The sequence below is a fragment of the Erpetoichthys calabaricus genome, chromosome 9 (assembly GCF_900747795.2).
Source record: "Erpetoichthys calabaricus chromosome 9, fErpCal1.3, whole genome shotgun sequence".
NCBI lineage: Eukaryota > Metazoa > Chordata > Cladistia > Polypteriformes > Polypteridae > Erpetoichthys > Erpetoichthys calabaricus.
This window is the reverse complement of record NC_041402.2, coordinates 184,854,808-184,879,661: the sequence shown is the minus strand read 5'-3', so window position 1 is coordinate 184,879,661 and position 24,854 is coordinate 184,854,808. Positions and strand designations below refer to the sequence as shown.

Below are 24,854 nucleotides of genomic sequence, written 5' to 3'. Positions count from 1 at the left end.
CCAAGAACCAAGTGACCAAGAACCCACAGGTCACTCTGACAGAGCTTCAGAAGTCCGCTACCGAGAAGCTGTCAGAACGATGACCAAATCAGCAGTACTCCTGCAATCAGATGTTTATGGTACAGTGGCCAGACAGAAGGCAGTCTTGAATCAAAGGCATGTGACAGTTAAAAGACCTTGAGCATTAGGAGAAAGACGCTCTACTCTGAAGAGACAAGAACTGAACTCTTTGGACAGAACTCCAAGCACTTCAACTGCTGAAGACCAGGCACTGCTAATCCCAGCGGTGAAGTATGGTGGTGGAAGCATCATGCTATGGAGGTGCAGGGACTGGGAGACTGGTCAGAAATGAGGGACATATGAATACAACCAAATACAGATAGGTCCTTGAGAGCATACGGCCAAGACAATACTGACAAGTCTCCGAGTGTCCTTGGGTGGCCCAGCCAAACTCCACAAAACATATGAGGGGAGACCTGAAGATGGCCATTGACAGACACTTCCCATCCAATCTAACGGCATGTGAGAGGATCTGTCAGGAAGAATGGGATGAGCAGCCCAAATCCAGGTGTGCAAAGCTTGTAGAGACTTACCAAGAAGATTGACCGCTTGAATTGCTGCCCTTCTACAAAGAACTGAATTAAGGGTCTACAAATGAGAGATTTCAGTTTCGGATTTATAGCAAAGTTGCAAACCTTTCTTAAACATGGTTTTTCCTTTGTCATTATAAGTTACTGAGTGTAGTCTGATGGACAAAAGTGGCAAATGTAGATTTAATCTGAAATGTTTACAACACAATAAAGGAAACAGGATATGAAGGGGTCTCAACAGTTTTCCGAATCCACTGTATAAACAACACGGCAGCCAATAGTGGCTGATGGTCTTTGTTTCTGCCCCCTATTGCACCACAAGTATCTCACTTTGTAGAGATACTGCAAACTGAAGGATGGAGATGAAGGCAGCCTTGGATATGCGCTTGGAAAACAAAATCAGCACCCACCCTCACAACTGGCTCAACTGGGGATATTTGGAAAAACACAAATCGAGCATATCTAAGGGGGCTTGTGCTTGAATGGTTCCCTCACGTTTGTAGTGGTCTGGAAGTCCACTTGGAGTCTCATGCATGGTCAGTCGTTCATGAGGAGCTCAAATTACCCAAAAACACACACGACAGTGTGGCACTTGTGTTAAAATCTAATGAAAAATATGGCTGTCCCTACAACTTTGCCGTTTGCATCTTCTAAAGGCACTGGCTCAAGGTGCAAAATTATGCCCCGAAATTAATGGTGGTCTCCTCAGATCATTCTAGGGGTTGAAATTACATAGAATGCAAAATAAAATTTCAAAAAAGGCAAGACTGTAAAAGTGCAGGGCAGATCTGAGAGAATGGCTGCATCTCAAAATAAAGTGCAGCTCATTTCATGTTCCTTCTTTGGGAGGAACTCCTCTGTGATCTCAGCGGTCCCCTTTCTGTCACGTACTGTTGTGGTCCTTCTCGTCCTGCGGCATTTTCTGTGTACGGCTGTTTACTTCCGCATTACTCCTCTCCCCAGATACATGCATGCCTTTTTCAGAAAGCTCTTTATGCTCAGTGAGTCAGGCGTCTTCCATTCTTTCCAAGAAGACCGCTGCAGACTGAGCTCACTGATGGCAGCCTGTTCCTCTGTGCACCTCACACGACCATCAGACATGTCCTTCAGGTGTAGATTTGACTGGCAGGTCACCAGCTTCTCAAACCGGTCTGCAGCATTTACTGGTGTCACATTAACAGCGCTGCAAAGCTTGGGATGTTCTGCAAAACCAAAATCAGTAAGAAGCGCGCCTTGTTCTTTTTGCCATTGTCATTTCATACAAAGCATAAACAACAAAAGGGACAGCAATGCATGTCACCAGTGAGACTGTGCTCTTTCTGTGGACCAAAAACAACAGAATGACACCGACTTGGACGCTTGTGTGCTTTTCATCTGATCTCCAAATAAAAAAGAAAAGCGTGTGCCAGGCTGTGATGGAGCCACGCTGCCACATAAGGCACGCATGGCGTAACTGAAATGGAGCCGACGGCTGCAGACTGCATGTATTGTTTCCTATCCTCCGTTGTCAACTGGTCATATGATAAGATCATTGAGGTCAATTGTTTGGACCCACTCAGCTTAATCAGTTAGAAACTGCTTTGTTTGTGCTCACATCATGAAGACCATCAGGAGGCTGATCTTGGACTACAAATAAAAGCAACGGGCCTAGACCTCAGATTCTTAAGGCCTGTGCTAACCAGCTTTGTGGTGTCCCCTGTCACATGCTCAGTCTGTCACTACAGCTCTAGAAAGTGCTGCCACTGCCGTGGAAAACGTCCTGCATCGTTCCTGTTCCAAAGAAGGCGGGCACCCTCTTCACTTGAGGACTACAGGCGAGTGGCACTTAAATCTTCCATCATGAAGACCTTTGAGAGGCTGACCCTGGACTATTAGGGGTCTTCTTGTGAAAGACCACTTGTGCCCACTGCTGTTTGCCTATCCCACAAAGACTGGAGTGAAAGTACAATTATCTGCTGGCTCCTCCAGGATGGGCAAAGCTGGCAGCACTGGAAGGATGACCTTTTTTTTTTTTTGATTCCTCCAGTACCTACAATACCTTGTTAAGCCATTCTTGTTAAGGGGTAAACTCGGGGACATGCTGGTGAGGCGAGCCTATAGTGCCCGATAACGGACTACCTGTCGGGCAGATCAGTCTGTGTGAGCAACACTGAAACACAACATGGAGCTTTATTGTTCATCTTATACACCTTGGACAATATAACATATAAACATATCAGTAACGGTGCCCTGCACAATAACGTGCAGTTTCCTAGTTCTCATTCTCTTTCTCTGTATGTTTGGCATTCATTTGCTCAGAGGTTCATGCGCTTGCTGCTTCCTGAGCAGATCTTATCTTCTTTCGTTGGCATCTTTTCGCTTTAAAACTGATGAAGTCAGTGTATGTGTTGCAATAACTTTGTAGGTTTTCTTTAATTTTCACTTAAGCTGGCACTTAAATCATTCTTGAGGCAGATTGAAGACTTAAGATATGAAGCAGTAGAGGAAGTGACAGTGAAGGTGGTAGGGGATGAGAACGGCGCCCGTACACATGTGCCACATGGCCGCCCTGCTGGCCTCCACCGAGAGTTGATTCTACAATAAAATAAAAAGAGGAACAACCTTGGAGGTGAATCATCACCCCAAAAGCGCATAGTAGATGTCACGTAGTGTATTGTGTGGCAACTTTCAGGTCAATAGTTCTAACGGTTTGCAAGCGACAGGTTAGTTAAAATCCCGGACAGACAAACGGACAGCCATGGTAGCGTCTTATATAAGAAGATAGAACAGCAGGTCAGGTCACTGACACAAATTCTCCGACCTTTCTGCACTAATAGGGTGTATTGACAAGGGGGATGACACAAAGGAGGGGAGCCAGGGGGAGAACTTTTGAGAATTGTCTGCACCTCCACATCAGCAAAACCAAAGAACTGCTTATTGACTTGAGCTTCACCAAAGGGCCTCTATGTCTGGTCACCATCAGGGAGTGGATATGCTGGTGGTGCAATGCTACAGGTACATGGGGGTCCAAATCAGGAAGTCTGGACAGACCCACCAAATCAACATGTTCATTAAAAAAGGCAGGTTCAGTTAGGGGATTCATTGTGGACCCTCTGGGGGTCGTAGTGGAGGAGAGAATTAAAACCAAACTACCAGCCATCATGAACCACGCTGCACACTCACTCTTTGTGACAAACCAGCATGGAGGACTTTCTGACAACAAAGTATTCATCAAGGAAGGCTATGGGGGGCTCCTTCAAATGTATGGCAATGTGTCTTTATAGTGCCTCTCTGTGACTGCTCTTTTATCTTGAGCCAAGTCACAAGTTTTTCTTCTTTTTAGTACTTCTGGTGTGTATTCGAGGGGGCTGTTTGTTAGAATGGGCGGCACGGTGGCTCAGTAGTAGCGCTGCTGCCTCACAGTAAGGAGACCTGGGTTCGCTTCCCAGGTCCTCCCTGCATGGAGTTTGCATGTTCTCCCTGTGTCTGCGTGGGTTTCCTCCCACAGTCTAAAGACATGCAGGTTAGGTGCATTGGCGATCCTAAATTGTCCATAGTGTGTACTTGGTGTGTGGGATTGTGTGCCCTGTGGTGGGCTGGCGCCCTGCCCAGGATTATTTGTTCCTGCCTTGTGCCCTGTGCTGGCTGGGATTGGCTCCAGCAGACCTCCGTGACCCTGTGTTAGGATATAGTGGGTTGGATAATGACTGACTGACTGTTCGAATGTGTCTGTTTATTTACTGAGATTCTGTAAAAAGCTGAATTCCCCCCCTCGGACAAATAAAGTACTGTTTATCTATGTCAAAATTGAAAAATGTTTTGTGCATTTTACCTGCAAACTTGCTATACTGCAGCGCTCTGAAACTGCATGCAGTGAAATGACAGTCGGATTGTAACACACTTGATTTTATTAAAGTTATGAATCACAGAACAAATTCAACCATTTAATCAAACCGACATCAGCAGGATGTTCACTTTCATGACCTTTGTATTTAACACACTTAATATTATCTGTCACATATGAGACACCCCCGCCAAAGCAATCCTAGGGCTGCTCTGCTTCATTCAGGGGGGTTTAACCCCCTTCTATTTATTTAACAGCCCACTCACCCTTTCATTTTGTTGGATGCGGTCAACCAAGACTAACACAGTGAAAATGACGGACATTTGATGCATCGATTTACTGTTTATCTGTCAGATGTTCCTGTTAATAAAGTTCTGCCCTGGGTGGTTCTGGGTAATGAGGTGGCACAGTTGTTAACATACAAATGAAGATAACTGGCTGGTGATTGTGTGAGCGTGCCCAGTGATGGACTGGTGTCCCATTCAAAGGTGGCTCCTGAGGCAGGTCCTGCCACTCTGCAGCTCTGACTAGAAAAAAGTAGATGGGACAGCCGACTCAAAATAAATGCAGAAATTGAATTGAGTCACAGGGTGGCACTGCTGCTTCACAGATCCACCATCTCGGGTTCAAATCCCAGCCATTGTGTGGAGTTTGCAAGTTGTCTCTGTCTGTATGGGTTTGTCTCCTATGTCCCCAAAGACGAGTGTGTAGTCAGCTGGTCACTCTAAACTGACTACATGAGTTTGAGTGGAGCCCATAATGAGCTGACCTTCCTTCTTGTGCCCAGTGTTGCCAGGATAGGCCCCCTACATTTTAATACTGGGTTATGTTACTAGAAGTCTTCAGAGTCAGCCGGGTGTGCGTCTGTCACTCTGCTCCAGCGTCCCCACCAAGATTTCTGCGGTCCACCGTCTAATTATACCTTCACAGTTTCAAAATGCATCACTTCCCCTTCTGTCTTCAGACTAAGTAAACGCAGAGACTCGGTGGCATCTGCTTCTACTGCAGCATGACCCTCCTAATAATGTGTCACCATTCCGACCACTGCAACTCGCTCCAAATATTTATTGTCAAAATGGAACTTTGCACAAACAATTGCTTACTGCTGGTCTCATTTTAGGGGCCCACCACACCTTTACTATAACCTTCCAGATCCTCCTCCAGCCCTCCTTTTAGGGTCTTCACATAAAGTGAGCACTTGCTGATCCATAGGAGGTGGAGGGTTTTGAAGATTGCCTTTCACCGTTACTTCTTGTGGTCTTCCTTACTTTTTATGTTAATTTCTTTTTTTTTTTGGCAGCACAGTGACACAGTGGTTAGCGTGGCTGCCTCTCTGCTCCTGGAGGCCATGTCCCCAATCTGGCCCAGTCACCACCTATGTGGTCTTTGCAACTTCTTCTGTGCCTCTGATTTTCTCTTAGGTTAACCAAGTCTGAATTGGCCTTTTATGTATGACTGGCACCCCGTCCAAAGTTGCGTCTTGCCTTGCCCCCATTGTTGTACTTGTAAGCACCCGCACCACAGACTCACAATTAGACTTTGTGGGTTTGAAAACTGATGGACAGATTACAAATATTACTCCAGCCATGGACTGGCTATGCTGTTAGTGAGCCCTGGTGATCGGCCCTACACCTCAGGCCAGGCCTGCCCAAATGTGAATGCTCCACATATCCTATTAGGTAACGGGGGGCAGCAGAATGGCACAATGGTTAGCACTACTGCATCACAGGTCCAGTAGACCAACTGTTTCAAATAGAGGAGGACGACACATTAGGCGACTTAGACAGCCACCTAGCGCATGGTCATCTGAGGGGCGCCATGCACTCCAGACACCAAGGAGGAAACCACTTGTTGAAATCTGAGGATACTGAGTGGGCATTGTCACCCGCTAAGGGCCGTTTATGAAAGTCAAATTGTGCAAGCTCTTAGACGCCAAGGGGGGCATGCTCCTTAAAGTCTGCAACATATACACCAAGGGGTGCGCGCTCCGGACACTGATGGGGATTCTCAAACCCAACACAGGTCATCAAAGTCTAACAGTACTGATTCCTGTCCATCCACCCTGTCTAGATCTCCAACTGGGCTTCAGCTGGCACTGGCTTCAAAAGGTGGCTCACAGGTTGTTACTTTTTATAATGGTGTTATGTTGCGGCAGGTCACAGCACCGATAGTCGTGCTCAATTCCTATCCCAATCCGACCACTGCGCTCGACTTTCCAAGCCAGACCCCTATTCTGACCTGGTCACCTTCTGTGTCTGTAGGTTTTCCTCAAGTTAACTGCAGACTCTGAATTGGCCCCATAAGTGTGTGACTGGCACCCCTAATCAGGGTTGGTTCCTGGCTTACCCACCCATTGCCACCTTTTTAAAGTATCAGCCCCCCATGACCGTAAATTAAATATGGTCTGAGAATGGATGGACAGATTACATATATTACTCAGGCTTTGGCCTGGTAGGCTATCAGTGAGTCCAATCTAAGCTGATGTGCCCCACACCACAGGTCAAGGACCTAGAAGTTATTTGCAGAATTAAAATTTGGGCACATAGAATCATGTAGTGATGGCTGTAAGAAAATAAGAACCTGGCAGAGTGGGGATCCTGAGGTTAAGGGTCTGCACTGGTAACAGGATTTGAACAGGCAGCTTTCCAGATACTCCCAGAAGGGGTTCTACTCTGTTGGGCCCTTCAGCAAGGCCCTTGACGTAAAAATTGCTCCAGGTGCAGTGTACAAAGGCTGACCCTGCGCTCTGATCCCCACAAAGGTCATGGAAAATGACAATTTTCCCTGAGGGATTAATACGGCGTACCGCATAGAGATGGCATGGAGGCAGTTTGCTTACCACTGCTGCCTCACAGATCCACCATCTCAGATTCAAATTCTGCTACTTGTTGCTGTCCATGTGGATTCTGCACGTTCAACCCGTCTTTGTTTATTTTCCTCCCACATCCTCACAGACATGCTGGTCAGAAATATGGAAATTCTAGATGTACCCCGCACAAGAGTGTGACAGTCTGCCCTACAATGTAATGGCATCCTGAACAGGGTGGGTTCCTGCCTCCTGGCCAGTACTCCAAAGCCCCTATCCCTCAGGTAGATTAAGCCCACTTGTGGGGCGCTTGTTTGTGCTTTTTTCAATTTACTTTTATTCCCATTTAGTTAATGATTTAAACAAACTCAGCATTCTCACCACATCACAGCCAACAGGAGAACTCTTACCTTCCGCACAGACACACGACACGTGCAGGGGTCCAGCACCCCAGTGCTGGGGTTGGCACTCATCTTGCACACAAAGGAGTAGTTCTTCTGCCATCGAACGCAGTTATTCTGAACCTCCTCCCTGAAACAAAACAAGAGACAAGATGAGACCAGGAGCTCACCCACTGAGTTTCACTGATAATGCCATTCATCCCACCACTCCCCCATCACCATGTCCTTTCTGACATGAGACCCCCCACCCCGCTCATGATGGGGACGTCAGCCACCCCTCATGATAGCGACCATCAGCCCCCCCGCTCATGACGGCAACCGTCAGCCCCCACCCTGCTCATGATGGGGACCATCAGCCAACTCCAAAAACCAGCTCCGCGGCTTTAACCCTTCGTCCAATAAGCTGGCACCGTGATGTTTGCTCCCTTTTCCAAAGCACAGGATGCAGCCTACCCTCAAGCTGTTTCACTTCTCATTACTTCTGACCACCAGTCAACACCAGGACCCTGTGATGGAAACCAGCAATTCAGGAAAAGGATTTGCGCACAAAAGTGGAAAGGGTTAAACTTGGCCGCGTGTAAAAGAAACGCCATTTCCGCCGGAAGAGCAAAAAAAGTGACAGCCATCCAGAGAAAAGCAGCAAAGGCGCCGTGCTCCTCGTCCGTCAGGCGCTTCCATAAGATAAACGGACATACACTTCCTGTCACGGGTGGACAGTCAGCCAGCCAGCCAGGCAGGAGACTTCCTGGAGCTGCAAGCCCTCCTTTCAAAACTCTGCACCCAAGACCTCTCACCCTTCATGGCACCCACTTCCCCTTTTGTACAAAAAACACGCCACACAAATCCATGAAAATATACGGCGACGGTTCCCGGATGCAGCTGGACGGGAATAACAGACAAACAGGACGGACGGCACGCAGGCCTGAGCCACTCATCTGCCCCTCACGTCAGCTCAACATGGCGCAGTGCAGGCCCACAAGACATTAACCCAAAGACTGGAGCTGCCGCTCTGGACTGGTGGCTGTTATGGCATGGCTGGCAACCTATAGCATTCCTGGCTCATCACCCAGGTTGGCACCGCCCCCCTAAGTTTCAACAGAGTTATCACGATTTTCAAGGTGTTGCCATTTTGGAGTCGACCTGCTTCAAGTGTCACATCAGACTGGAGATGCACCTCTGATCATAAGGACTGCTGCATTTCCAATGGAAAAAGGAGCAGATGAGTGGAGAGTTTTTATAGAATTCAACTCATTGTCAGATTATAGACGTAACGGTCAGATTTATCAGTAATTCACCTAGTGCTGGCTTTACTGGCCAAGAGATCAAAATCAGCAGTCGATTACCCACCCATCCATTTTGCAACCCGTGTGACCAGTTCAGGGTTGCAGAGCCGGCAGTGTGCACGTCATGTCAAGTTCGGGGGCATGCACTGGTACAGCGTGTTGCCGCACCCACTACATGATGAAACAACTCGGGATCCCAGCTGGCAACCCCCCAGGCAGACACGCAGTCCAGTCACACCCTTCCGGAAATGACCCTCTATCTGCTGCAGCCAGGTGTTGCATGGGCAACCCCTTGGCCTGGTCCAGCCACTCGGGTCTTCAACAATGAGGGTCTTACGAGCTGGATCACCCTCGGAGAAACGGGCCACATGGTCATAGTGCCGAGACTGACGCTCCCTCACAATGCAGGTCATGTGACTCATTCGGGACACCATGAGCAACACAAAGCCAAACCAGCAGTACCCAATGATTTTCCGGAGAGACACCAAAGGAGTCCAGTCTTCGTCTCAGGTCACTGGATAGCGTCCATGTCTCGCAACCACTTAGTAAGACAGGAAGCACCAGGACTCTAAAGACTTGGACCTTTTGCATAGATATCAGGAGCGTCACACACCCCTTTCCAGTGACCTCATGACCCCCCATGCTCTCCCAATCCATCTACTGACTTCATAGGAAGACTCACCAGAGACATGAATGTCACTGCCAAGGTAAATAAACCCCTCGATGAGGTCGACACTCTCTCCGCAGACTGACACACTGCTGATGGCCGTGCCCACGAGGTCATTAAAGGCCTAGCTAGCTCTTTGGTTTTTATCAGGACCCTCACAAGCCCAGACACTCAGACTCCTTGCTCAGTCTCTCGAGTGCCCCGATCACAGCATCGTCAGCAAAGTCAAGAACCGTGAATCTTTTTTCACCAAGAGATGCCCCACAGCCGCTGGACCCCATGACCTTGCCCAACACCCAGTCCATACAAGCATTGAACAGAGTAGGAGCAGAACAAACCCCTGGTGAACCCCAGAATCAACTGGGAAAAACACAGAGGTCCTAACTGCACTGTGCACAGCACGCACAGTACCAGTTGTACAGGTCGGCCATGATATCCAGTAACCTCGAGGGGATCCCACGAACCCTCAGGATGTCCCACAAGGCAGCTCGATCAACTGAGTGGAACGCTTTACGAAAAATCGAAAAAGGCTACAAAGAAACTCTGCCGATATTTGTGTTTGCGCTCTATGAGAACCCTCAGTGCCAGGACGCGGTCGATGGTAGACTTCTTAGGCGTAAAACCAGACCGCTCTGGTCGCTGGTAGGTGAGCAAGTGATCACGGATCCTACTAAGGACGACCCTAGCAAGGACCTAACCTGACAGCGAGAGCAGTGTTATCCCCCTGTAGTTGCTGCAATCCAGGCGATCGCCCTTCCCTTTCCAGTTAGGGACGACAAGTCCTGTTTTCCAGTCAGTTGGGATGATGCCAGTCTCCCAAATGGAAGCAAAGACTGCTTGCAATGCCAGAAGGACACCCGTGAAGTGTGATAAATGAGGGACAAGTCAGAGAGAACAATGCCTCCTGAATTAGGCGACTCTGGACATGATACTGACCGCTGACCCCCTACGGTTGTTTATGTGCAGTTCTGATTGTTCCTTGAAGGTCCTCTGTGCACACAAACGGTACAAGCTTTGGGGAGGTCCTCCGTGAAGTCACAATCATGTCAAAGCAATAAAGAAGGGGGTTGTCTATACCCCGGTGAGGTCCCAGTCGCGCCAAAGCAAATGATGGTGGGGTGGTCCCCCTTGAAGTCTCGATTGTGTTGTAGCAGTAAAGAGGGAGGCTGTTTAAACTCCTGCAAGGTCCTGACTTCATCGAAGCAATAGCAAATGTGGCACCTGCATTGGGGTGGCCTCCTGTGAAGGCTCAACTGTAATCAAAGTAGTAAAAGGGGAGATTGTTTATAGCCCCCCGTTAAGTCCCAACTGTGCTGAAGCATTAACAGGTGAGTAGCGGGCTTTGGAGCAACTCCCCCATGAAGTCTTGATCGTATCAAAGCTGGAGGTTTCATTTCATGAAGTTTTTCCACATCTTCACTACTGAATGTACATGGAAGGGGGTCAGGGGATAAGAAAGCTCCATGTGTGGGTAGTACGCCAGTGTCCCCCCCCCACCACGTGCCCAAATACATGCAGGTTAGCGGATCTGGCGATTTCCAACGTATGATGGACTGCCACCTTGTCCAAAACTGTTTCTTGCTTCGTGTTCAGAGCGGCCACCTGTGACCATGTGATTAACAGAGTCTGAGAATGAGAACGATGACTGGGGCTCGAGTGTGAAATGCAGAAGCCAAGCCAGGATGGCACGCCACCCACTGTCAGGCACACTTGCATAAAGAGTCACCAGCTAACCTAAAACAGACATCACCTGATTAAAACAAGGGCACAAATGACAACTGCAAAAGGACCAGTTAATGGAGTCAAACGAAGCAATAAAACTGAAAAGAAAAATGAGAGTGGACTTGGCGCACACCCAAAGAAAGGCATTTGTCGTTAGCAAGCTGGCAGCTCCTACTAACCAAAAAGATGGTGACAGGAAACGAAAGTGAAACGCATGTGTGCGCCAGTCAGCAGCGGTGATTTTACTCATTAGACGTTCAAGTCAGTTAATTCAGAAAATGACACATGACAGGTGGGCATCCCTTGCAACCAATACTGCCAGGACAGACACTGGCACCCTGAACTAGAAGATGAAGTTTAAAAAAAAAAAAAATGATGGGGTGATACTGTGAACTGCAAAAGGAACAAAAAAAGAAAAAAGTGACAAGTGACTTCAAAACGTCTTGAGGTTTGAAGTGGCAGCGTTAAAGGGGCAGGATGCCAGAGGTAGTTAAGGCCTTTATATATGGAAACAGTGACAAAGGGCACAGCAGAGAAGCAGATTTGGGTCTTCTATTAAATAAAGGGAAATTATGGATTTGAATTCACTCTAAACTGTCCAAGTGCTGACAACAAGCAGTACTACAAAGAGGACCACCCGAGGCCCACCCCCTTAAACAGCGTGACAAAGTGATTGCATTTCTTTAAACAGGCTGGCCAGAGATAAATTATACTTACCAGGAGTGATGGACAGGTGCCCATCCAGGGGAGGTTTTGCCTTGTGCCCAGGGTTGCTGGCATAGGTTCCAAGACCCCCACATCATCAGCCTGGATCATACAGGCTTCAGATTGTATTAGGTGGGCATACAGATCAATAAAGGAGCATGGGGCATTTAAGACCACTGTCAGAAAGTACAAGGAATCAGATCATGTGGGGCTAAAAAAGAATCTGTGCCAGGCTAGACAGGGCACAGGGTTGACTGACTGACTGCGGGCTTCGTCCTGCGGCTGCCTTCACATTTGCCCAGAATCTTGATGAGGACGTCAGACACAACAGCCAGGCCTACGAGAGATTAGAGGCGGTGGAGCTTCTGTCCAATAAACCAAAATGTTTTGTCTGCGGACGGCAGGCTTCTGATAAAATGCCACAATTCTGCTCTCCCTGGGATTCAAGGGACGAAAAGACGAAAAGCCCAACAGAGAGATTAAAAACGCCAGTCTCCAGGTGGGAAGTGCGCTGGCCACAGCAGCCAAAAGTGGGCCATAAGTAAACCTGGCACGGCATGGGGTGGGGTGCAGAATCCACTCTCACGCAGAGCTTTAGAAAGGCCTACATAACTGGCCGGTGTGCTTATCGCTTCACTTGTTTGTTCCTAGCCGCACTGTTTGCCCGCTCGCCCGTTATCTGATCGTCACGCGGTACCGATGCTCTCCGAGTACGTGCACGCCGGGCTGACGTCAAAGCGCGTGCGGTGCGGCTTTCTTCTGCTGCCCGCTTCTCACTTTATACTATCTGGGATGGGTGTCGTTGTTATAGAAACAAAGCGTTGTGTCGCTACAACAAAACCGGCTACGGGCAAGGCAAGTCTGGCCAGACCCTGATGAGGATCGATCGCATAGCAAAGCGGCCCTACTGATGTCCAAAGGTGGCCGAAGCTAAGCCAGGCGGATACAGCGACCCGAGTTTTGAGGACTCCTACAGCATTTTGATAATCCCGCTGCCAGTTGTTGTCCGTGTCTAATAATAAAAATTAGAATTAAATACACGGACAGTGGGAGCCACTTCAGCCACCACCAATGTGCAGCACCTACCAGGATGATGCGATGGCAGCCATTCTTGTGCCAATCACCTCACCACACTTTAGCTGTTCGGTGGTGAAGAGCCAAGAGAAACAGCTGAAGGATAATTAGGGGGTCAGAAAGGACAGGGTCATGGTAGACAATTTAGCCAGGACATCGTGGTGCGCCCCTCGTTTCAAAATGGATCTTTTATGACCCTGTGACAACTGCAAAGGACCACTAGGTGGAGTCAAATGAAATGGAAAAGGAGTGAATTGGCAGCAAAAACAGGTCACTAATTAAGAAAAGGGTTGGAATGAAAACCTGAAGCCACTGTGACCCTCCAGGACTGGAGTTGAGGACCCCTGGTCTACAGAGAGGGTTATTGGACCTCATGGTTTGGTTTTTGTCCTGTGTGGACCTTCTCTGCACAGGTACACGTGGGCCTTTCTAAATGATGTCCAATCCTTTCAGTTTGCCATTCATGTTCCAGTTTCATGTGGTTTCATGCAGGTTTTCTTTCTCACCCTTTACTTAATTGATGATCAGATTTTGCTGCTAATTAACTCTTTGCCTTAATTTTAATTGATGCATAACGTACGACTCAGGCTCCTTAATCATTTCTTTTAGCAACCTAACAATATTAAGACACAAAATTTACCAACACATAAAACAACCATCTGCGTCCATCACACAATAACTAAAAATAAAGAAAGATGAAGGTCTCAAGAATGTTGATCTGCTCAGATCCACAAAACATTTTGACTGCGCTCTTAAAAATGAAAATCAACAGTTTTGGAAATGTCTGCCATGGCAGAATGAGCACCATGGAATTAAATAACGGGTTTAATTAGCAACAAGAATTGGTTTCAAATGAAGAAACTGAATGAAGTGAAGTTGGTTGAAGGCCCCAACTTAGTTGGTCATCAGTTTAGTCAAATTTATGTTTAGGTGCCATTTAAGGAAAAAAGAATCAATTCAGCGGTCAGAGTCTCAAGAAAAGTCAATTAAAATAATGGGAGATAGTTAATTAGCAGCATAAACTGGTCACTAATTAAGAAAAGAGTTAGAATGAAAACCTGTAGCCACAGTAGCTCTCCAGGACTGGAGTTGGAGACCCCGTTCTAGAAACATCTCAAGCAGAATTAAAGCAAACAGGAGGCATCTGAGCACAATGTGGAGGGACACATTGATTTTTAGTAAATTTGCGAAGCCTTTCTGAACTCACGTGTTCACTTTGTCATTATGGGTCATTGAGCATAGACTGGTAGGCCAAAAACGGGAAATGACTCCATTTCATATGAAACTTACATCACAATAAAATGTGCAGAATGTGAGGGGGTCTGAAGACTTTCTGCTCTACCACACTACAGTCTGGGACACGACATCTGAATGTGAAAGAATTGTGATATGAAATGAAGCAGACTATCAAGTTATTGTATATTGCGCCCTTCACAGAGTACATCATCACTCGGTACAGGTGGTCCATTGAGGGTGAAAAGAAAAAACATAAAAATCATTCAGGATAGTAGACATTACAAAAGAAAGTCAGTCAGTCACATGATTAAAAAAAAATAAAATCTGAGGCCATCCCGCTTCTGCTCACATCACTGCATCCTGATTGCAGGTGGCGAAGCAACAGAAACTGGGTGGAGGTAAAACCGTCAGCCATGCCAGGAAAGCCGCTGTGGGCGCGAGATGTCGGCAGTGCAGAGTCATCACCTCCGCTGCATCGCCTCTCTGATGGCCGCAGTTTCCTGATGCTATCCAAAAACACAACATCACTTCGCTGAACTGCTTTCATAACATCCTGTTTACGGCAGAAAATTGGAGGGCCTCAACTGTGACTGATCACTGGGCGATAACGGCCGTGTTTAGAAGGCAACAAGGGAATGTCAGGTCAGGACCACCGAACTGAACGGGGAGCAGACGAGGTTTGGTCTGAATGTGATGGGGTGGGGGGGGGGGTTGGGTTTGGGCGACTTGGCTGTTACAGATCGTTATTTAAGCACTGGATGGTCTCCTCTCGTTCGCCCAACTTCTTATTTTCTTAAAAAGCCTTAACATCAATGCCAGTCATGCCAAATTATAAAGATCACAACATCCAATTCTCAAACACACTTAATTCACGGATGGTGGTTGGGGATGGACAGCAAGAAGGTCCATCACAGGGCTCCCTAGTGCCCACCCCAGTCATGGAGAGACTCTGGAAACTCCACACAGACAACTGGGCAGAAACCTCAAACCCAGGAGGCTGGATTGCAATGTCCTGTGCCATCATGCCAACCGGCTTCAGCTGGGTCCCTGAAGACAGCACAGTAGACCGGTCCGGAATGTATCACTCCCAAGCTCCCCTACTAATTATTATTAATTAAGTGAACATGCTCACTGTTCTAGGACTGGCATCCCTTCCAGGCCTGGCCTATGAACCACATCTAGGGATTTTGCTGTCCAACACAGTATGCTGGAAAAAATGGATAACAAGGGGAAGGGATAATAAGGGGAAATTCACAACCAAAAAAAAAAACTATTAAAGAGTAATAAAAATGTAGGTAAGACAGACGATAACTTTGAATAATGTTAACGTTAATATTATAATATTATTAGTTAATAATAATGTTAATAATGTTAACGTTTACTCCCCGGGTGGAACTGAAGAGTCGCATAGTTTGGAGGAACGATCTCCTCAGTCTGTCAGTGGAGCAGGACGGTGACAGCAGTCTGTCGCTGAAGCTGCTCCTCTGTCTGGAAATTATTATTATTATTATAATTATTATTATTTGACAGTAAACTATGAAACATTCTATGATCTGCTTCTCGCAACTGAAGAGGGCACCGTGACGGATGTTTGCCGACTTGCAGACCAACCACAAGCGTTACCTGGTAGGAAACCACCCATACAATCAGATTGTGATTCAGACTACGAATGCCATGAAAATATTATATATATATATATATATATATATATATATATATATATATAGTGGCAAGCGGCTGGGGGTGGTACCCAACCGTGGCGCCCAGAAGGACCAGAGGAGGAATTACGCCTCTTCCACACCGCGAGGGGGCGACCGCCCTGGTGACTATGGGGACCACAGGAACACAGCTTAAAAGCTCAACCCTACAGGGGCCCATGGTCACCACTAGGGGGCGCCTAGATGCCTGAGGAGCCCTGGCCCTTAACACTTCCGCCACACTCAGAAGTGCTGGGGGGAAGAACACCAGCAACACCCGGAGTGCTTCCAGGTGCACAGCCAGCACTTCCGCCACACCAGGGAGTGCCAGCAGTCACTCATTGGGAGGCACCTGGAGCACGTCTGGGTGGGTTTAAAAGGGGCCGCCTCCATCCATTCGATGATTGGAGTCAAGAGGAAGAGAAGTGGAGGCAGACCTGAAGAGAGAAAAGGCATTGTGAGGCCTGGACTTTGGGGGTGATTGGTGCTGCGGCACTGGGGTGTGTGTGCACTTGTAAATATGGAAAATGTAAATAAACGTGTGTTGGTTGGTGAACCATCGGTGTCCGCCTGTCTGTGTCCGGGCTGCTCCCCACTATATATTTTTTGTTATACATACAATATCCATCATCAAACTCAGGCTCAGAGTTGTGGGGACTGGACCGTAAAAGAGGCAAATAGGGTGCCGTGTTTATAAACATCATCAGGAACGAGGTAGGTACACTCTTGGCTTAGTCACTTACTGGGATCTTGGGAACGCTCCACATGAGCACTGAGAGAACATGATAGACAGATAGAACAAAGCTTCTTTGTCCCCTGGGGGAATTTTGGCTTTTTGCAGAAGCTCAATAAATAAAGAGGTAAATAAAAATATTATATATATGTACATACACACACCATATAAATTGCAATCTGTGCATACACCTGCCAAGCTTCAATAAGGGCAAAACACATGTCATGTACTCTTTGTATTATGTGGCAGATACTGTATCACATATCTATGATCTGCTTATCGCAAACCGAGAGGACGTGGCGGATGTTTGTCGACTATCTGACCAACCACAAGTGTTACCTGGTAGGTAACCACCCAAGTCATCTGATTGCAATTCACAACTAGGAATGTAATATACAAGCACACATACAGTACATATACACACACACACACACGACTCTTTACATATACTGTATATATACAAGGGGGAGTCAAGCTAAATTTAGAACATGGGATTTATTATAAAATGGAACGAACCTTAACAAAACTGATCATGTCATTTCTCAATACATTTTGCGCCACCTGCCTGGAAGTGCCCAGGTGCCAGCAGAATAAAAGGTTTGGTCTTGTCCTCACAGCCACCACTCGTGTACTCAAGTTATTGTCGAACACCACATGCCAAGGGGTGCTACAGTCACTGTGAACGCTGCTATTTGATCAAAGCCGTGGGAACTGCTGTCTCCAAGAGTTCTTTTGCTGCAAGACAATGCCCACCCACCAACATACACAGCCAACCACCACCAAGGCTTGTCTGGAGAAACAGAAGTTGGAGGTATTGCCACATCCTCCTTATTCGACAGATTTGGCACCGTGTGATTTCCACCTTTTTGGACCGGTAAAAAAGAAAAACATCTGGGTGGTTGTCGATTCAAGACAGATGACGACGTGAAGAAAGTGGTGCACGAGTGGTGGCTCCAAGGACAAGACAAAAGCTTTTATTCTGCTGGCATCCGGGCACTTCCAGGCAGGTGGCGCAAGTGCATTGAGAAGGGTGGAGACGAAATTGAGAAATTACGATCAGTTTTGTGAAGATTCGTTCCGTTTTCTAATAAATCCTATTTTCTAACTTCAGCTTGACTCCCCCTTGTACATACACACACACACACACACACACACACTGGTGTGCAGACTACACACAGACACCAACCAGGCCAGAATGTGAACTCTGATCCCATGAGTTGTGAGGCAAGAGCAATAACTGCTGTGCCACCTCGGAGTACTGCCAACACATTACAAAAAATATTTACATGACAAAAAATACAATCAATTGCAAGACCAGCCCATTTACAAGACTACTATTTCACAAGCGCTGCTCCTATGCCAACATTTAAAACTAATTAAATGCAATTCTAGGAAGACGTGTGAGAAGGCGTCATTACGGATCAGATGAGCCGAGACACGCTAGGGATTCTAAACCCACAACCAAAGACTCCCACAGTGCTTAACATGTTCGTTACTAGCGGGAGGGGATCAACACAAAAACCTTACAATGGTCATTAAAAGGCACTATAAACCTAAGCCAGTCAGCTATTCCACAGGGTGAGCTCATCCTCCCTGGTTCTGTGTCTCCCAATTCCGATCTCACAGCTTCCTGCCTGCCCAGTTTTCGAAGCCCCAGCGGTGACCGCACTCTGGGCAGGCCTCAGACAACATCCATGGGAATGAATGAAGGGCACCACCTCGGCACCCTGCCGCCACTGCAATGGAGTGATTCACCAAAGGTGCTTGTCTTTCATTTCCCACCACTTCAGGCCACGTTATGCAATCCGTCTTCAACCAAAAAAAAAAATCATAGCTTTCATTTACAGATTGTGCAAACAAGAAAAATTAGACATGCCAGCATCACCTCCACCTTCAAGCAGAAAAAAAAAGAGACTAGATTTTTAAAATTTTTTTATAGCGCCTTTGTATGCTGAGCACCACCCTTGACAACGCTACGCTGCAGTGAATACCAAAACATTCCAAAGCTGAACTCAAATGGGGCCTTCTGTGGTGCCGATTTTGTAAGTGAACAAATACGCCTGCGTGCACTATAATACAAGTGAATCAGAAGTTTCTAGAAAGTGTGTGGGGACACTGAATGACAAATTAAGCGTTGTGTGCCCTCACATATTCACCCTCACGGCCTGCAAAATTGTTTCATGATCCCAACAAAAAAAATTTGTCTCTTGAAAGGGGCTTGAGGTCTGGCCAGCTTGGTATCCATCCATCCATTTTCCAACCCGCTGAATCCGAACACAGGGTCACGGGGATCTGCTGGAGCCAATCACAGCCAACACAGGGCACAAGGCAGGAACCAATCCCGGGCAGGGTGCCAACCCACTGCAGGACACACACACACACACACATACACACTAAGCCCAATTTAGAATCACCAATCCACCTAACCTGCATGTCTTTAGATTGTGGGAGGAAACCCACGCAGACACGGGGAGAACATGCAAACTCCACGCAGGGAGGACCCGGGAAGCGAACCCAGGTCCCCAGATCTCCCAACTGCGAGGCAGCAGCACTACCCACTGCGCCACCATGCCGCCCCCAGCTTGGTATGACAAAGAAAAATGTTGCCCCTGCAATGAAAGTCATAATGGAGCGTTGAAAAGCGATGAGTGCTTGAGATAGCCGATGTGAGGTCTGTGCACGTTGGCTGTCCAGAATGACGACTCCCGAAAAGCAGCACCGGCACATCCAGGCTGCACCGGACACGTGGCTGGGCCCAAGGCCTTCTGATTGGTTCATCCATCTTACCGCATGAACGTTTGGGAGTTACAACTACAGGTGTATGAGTACAACGTGCAGTGAATTATCAGCCTGGCTCGCTGCTCATGTGACACAAAGAGACGGTCAAGAAATACAGAGAGATGAACAGAAGGACTAAAAAACTTATTTGGAAATTAAATGTTCAAAACCATTTTGAAATTTCATCTCACAGTGTTCAGTCTTATGCGCTCAGACTGGTTTGAGCCTTGAAAGATTTTATCAATTTAAAGAACTTCGTCCCAAAGACAGAAGATCCTTCAAACTCTTCACCCCACGTATAACAGCCCCCATCGAAAGTGGTCCTTCATCCACATTAATAAAATGACAAATGGCAAAATTGGATGCCATCATGAAAAATCCCCTCCATCCCCTCCCAGGTGGCACTCGCTCTCTAGGAACACTTTTAGCCACAGACTTTTCCCACCATGGTGTACTACGATGCTTCTTTGGGCATCTTTTCTGCCCACTGCTATCAGGAAATTGAATGCTTCCACCCATTGTACTCATTATGTTTAATTTTTCTTATTTACGTATCAATTGACTGGCTGCATTAGATGCCCTGGGAGTCTATATGCTTGTTTTTTATGTTTCTGCAGCTGAATACATTTGAATTTCTCCATGGGATTAATAAGGTTTTATCTAATCTAAATGCATACAATGTCTGTCCAGTTACTATGTCCGAAAGATGTTGCATCAGAAACATTTGCAGCCATAAAATGCATTGCATTTCTCATTCCAACAGATGACGCACCATAAACATTCGTAATACTACAAAGCATAGATGATGTGCCATCAGTTGGAATGACAAATGCAGTGCATAGGTCTTGTTTAACATGCTATTTGGTATGGGATTTGTAAAAGCACTGTTAATGTTTGTGTACTACCGTGCTAACCCCTACTCTCTCTTCTGTTCTTTTACTGGTTTTCTGTGGTGGCAACCTGCGCCACCACCACCTAATCAAAGCACCATGATGTCCCTACATTGAAGTCCACGTGACCGTCATTATCAAGTCCTTCCATGAGAACCCTGAATACAATGAGGACTGGTCATTTATGTTAGGTAGAATGCCTAGAGGAGGCTGGGTGGTTTCATGGCCTGGAACCCCTGCAGATTTTATTTTTTCTCCAGCTGTCTGGAGTTTTTTTTGTTTTTTCTGTCCTCCCAGGCCATCGGACCTTACTTTTATTCTATGTTAATTAGTGTTCTCTGATGTTAATTCTTACTTTGTCTTTTTTCTATTTCTTCATCATATAAAGCACTTTGAGCTACATTATTTATATGAAAATGTGCTATATAAATAAATGTTGTTGCTGTTGTGATGCACCATCAGTTGAAATGACAAATGCAATGCATTGTTTTTGCTAAAAATGTTTCTGACGTGCCATCTTTTGGAATGACAGAGACATAGTAACCAGACAGACACACAGACACTTAATCTTAGGATCCACATTCAGGGTATGCGCCCCCTGCTGGCCTCAGCAACATGTCTTCCAGCAGCAACCCATACCTTTTTCCCTGGTTGCTCTCCCATCCAAGTACTGGCCGGGTCTGAACGTGCTTAGCTTCATGTGGATGAGCTGTTCTGAAGTGCAGCTGGCATGGCTGCTGAACAACACATAATTTGAATTATGGCACATTTAGTGCATATTGAACTGAACCCGGCAAGGACTAAACTTGTGCGTTAGCCACTTCAAACCCTCGACTTTCCCACTGCCGAGTGCCATCCTTTCTAGGCTGCAGTCAGTTTGACAGAAACACCACTGAAGATGCATCCCAAGAAGATGAGGGCCACACAAATCCAAACTCCTCAAGGGGGTCTGTACCACCGGAGCCAGCAGGAAGTTACCGGAAAAGGCGAAACCACACACACACACACTGTGCCTTCCACCCGGCTGCCCGTCATCAAAACGACAAGGGTGTCAAAGGGCATGTTCCAAGCACAACAGTCCTCAAGTCTAAAATAAATAAATAACCAGCACCACTCCCGCACATCCACTAACGCCACTCTTATCCGGGCGGCCTGTGATTTGCGCTTTCATCTCCGAGATGGGATATCTACTAATTAACATTCCTAGGCTCCATTCCTTCAAAGTCTGGTAATGGAATCCGAACAATCCGCCTCTCCCGCCCCTCCCCCACCCAGCCAGTGACGACCAAACTTTCCCAAAGTCTCCCGTTTCACCTCTGGCTCTGCAGCGTATTTAGGTCTGCTCCACAAGGAGGCGGAAAAAATCCCGGAAAGTCCTAAAAGATAGCAAGGGACCTGAGCGGGCTTCACACGTGGCACCAAAAAGTCTGCAGTTGTAACATCGACGAAAAATCCCATTTCAAGGGGTCTTTAGGGGGGAAGAGGAGGAGGATGATGAGAAGAAATTGAAAGTCTTAAGTCAAAACAGAAAGAGAAAACAAAAGGAGTTCATGAAAGTGTTAAGCAGAGAGACTGAAGGGGCAGCGAGGAAAGGGTGAGCCGCCACGAGAGGACACTTCGGCACTTTGCACTTACATTTTATAAGCATATAGGGCATGAAGGGTAATTCAGTAACAGAAAATGTTACACACAACTTACAGACAACCTAGAAATAATCAGGGTTTGCTGCCGTCAGCCAGTTACGCAAGCTTAACCTTTAACTACTTTAACTACCTACCATATTGACTACCCATAAAATGCTATTACTGTGCTCATCAACAACACAGCAGCACGTGTTAAGTGTCTGGACACCCAGGAAGACCACCAAGATCATCTTAAGTGTATACCTACCGTTCACTTAATTTATCCATCACGTATTTCTTCTCCAATCAGAGCTCAGTTCGAGCTGACAAGGGACCAGCGTGTGTTGTGGTGGCCCAAACTAGAAGCCAACCCAGGACAGGGTGGTTTAGTATACTTGCTGACACGATGCCATCTCTCCAACACCCTGCAAAATTACATTCATGGAGCATCTAAGTGCTAGAAAACATCCTGCTGGCACCCGAAGAACTCAAAAACTAAAGGGTGCTTCCCAATCCCAGCCATCCTCTCATGTTAGGAGGAAGCTGAGGACTCGACCATCCTGTACATCATGACACGAATAACTGTGTGACCTCTTAGGTCAGGGGTGTCGAACTCAGGGCCTGGAGGGCCGCAGTGGCTACAGGTTTTCATTCTAACCCTTTTCTTAATCAGTGACCAGTTTTCACTGCTAATTAACTTGTTTTCCCTTCATTTCAATAGCCCTATTTTTAAGGATTCAGTCCTCTGAATTTGATTCCTTTCTTCATTAAAATGGCAGCCAAACAGAAATGACACGTGAAACGAACTGACAGATGACCAGCTAAAACTGGGATCTCAAACTCCAACCAATTTCACGCCAACCAGTCTCTTAATGAGAAGCTGATTCTTGCTGTTAATTAAGCCCGTTATTTAATTCAATGGCTTGTTGCTGCTCTCATTTCCAAATTCTGTTTTTCTAAGAACATCGTCAAAATGTTTTGGTAAGAGATCAAACTTACTGAGACCTTCACCTTCCTTTATTTCCAGAAATTGTGTGATGGCCACAGGTGAGCTGCTCATGTGGCGGCTCGTTTTGTGTCTCATCGTTTGACTACTAATTAAGGAAAAAAAAGACAATTAAGGGGCCTGAGTCAAGTTAATTAAAACTAAAGCAAAAGAAGTTAATTAGCAATAAAAACAGTTCACTAATGAAGAAGATGGTTAGAATGAAAATATGCAGCCACTGCGGCCCTTGAGGACCAGAGTCCAACACCTGTGCCTTAGGTAGTCAATTGACATGCCTGGGTTCCACCTGCATGAATAAAAAAAAAATAAATCCATAAACTCTTGTAATGTACTCCGAGCACATAAGTGAGCTTGGATGAAGGTGTCAGTAAACATAAAAATTAATAAATAGTAACCCACACATGGGTGCCCCTCAGATTTGTCCTTCAAAAGGTGCTGATGCATTATGCAAAGTAATGTCAAAATGAATTAAAGGGGCACAAACTAATCCCATCACTTCATCTGAACTCCATTGGGAAAACTGCCTACTCTGTATTTAACAGCAGCACTGGCGGAAATATTCAGAGGACTCCTCCATCACAGGCTGCATTAATTATAAAAAAGAATCGGAGGACAGGAAAGTCATGGAGGACTTCAAGTGTGTCAAGGAGCTTCTGAGACCGGTCACCATTCAGGGGGAGCATGTGGGAGAGCTGAAGAGGTACAAGGACCTGGGGGTTTCACTTAAACAGCAAACTGGTCTGACAACACAGTGGTGCTGGACAAGAAGGACCTGGGCAGACTGTGCTTCCTAAGGAGACTCGAGTCTTTTGATGCCTGCAGCAAGCTGCTGAAAATGTTCTACCAGCTCATAGTAGACAGTGGGGTGTTCAATGCTGCAGTCTCCTGGGGAAGCAACTTGAGCTCAAGAGAAGCACAATGTCTGAATAAACTTATCAGGAAAGCCTGCGCCTTCACAGGACACACTAGAAGCTGCTGTGGAAAAACAGGATGGGGGCAAAACTAAATGCCATCATGAAAAATCCACTCCACTGCCTCCAGGAGGCGCTCTCTTGAAGCACTTTAAACCGCGGGCTCATCCCAACACAATGTGCTAAGAAAGAAGTGCCTTGGTGTGGTCTTTTCTGTCCACTGTTAATACAGAAATCCAGTGCTTCCTCCTGATGTACTTGTTAAGTTCATTTTGAAATTTCTACACAATATACATGTATTTAATGTCATGCGAGTCTGTATTCTTATGTTTCTGTTGCTGTATACATCCGAACTTCCCCTTGGGATTAATAAAGCTGATCTGATCTAATAAAGCCAAACAGTCTGAGAAAGATGCTTATTCACACACAGTATATCTACATGCACACACATGACCAGATTAAGGTGAATAACACGGCTACAGTAGAAACCAGACTTACATGGACAAGTAATCTGGGGTTCTCCTGTGGTAAAACACTGACATCATTAAACTGTGCAAGAAAAGCACGACGCCAGTGATCACTTTCTTGTGGTTTATCCATCCATCCATCCATCATCCAACCCGCTATATCCTAACTAGCCAACACAGGGCGCAAGGCAGGAAAAAAACCCCAGGAAGGGTGCCAGCCCACCGCAGGGCACACACACACACACACACACACACACACACTAGGGACAATTTAGAATCGCCAATGCACCGAACCTGCATGTCCTTGAACTGTAGGAGGAAACCCACATAGACACAGGGAGAACACGCAAACTCCACACAGGGAGGACCCAGGAAGCGAACCCAGGTCTCACTACCCACTGCGCCACCGTGCCGCCCTTCTTGTGGTTTATGTTTAGTTAAAT

General features: G+C 46.6%; 1 protein-coding gene across 1 annotated transcript in view; it reads right to left on the bottom strand.

Annotated features, from left to right (window-relative positions):
- The window catches only part of LOC114656958 (protein FAM102A-like), a 146,797-nt gene that overhangs the window by 37,152 nt on the left and 84,791 nt on the right, over positions 1-24,854 (bottom strand). The window contains exon 3 of the mRNA XM_028808614.2: positions 7,630-7,750. Coding sequence (XP_028664447.1) covers positions 7,630-7,750 — 121 coding nt within the window. The remainder of the gene's footprint in view (positions 1-7,629; positions 7,751-24,854) is intronic.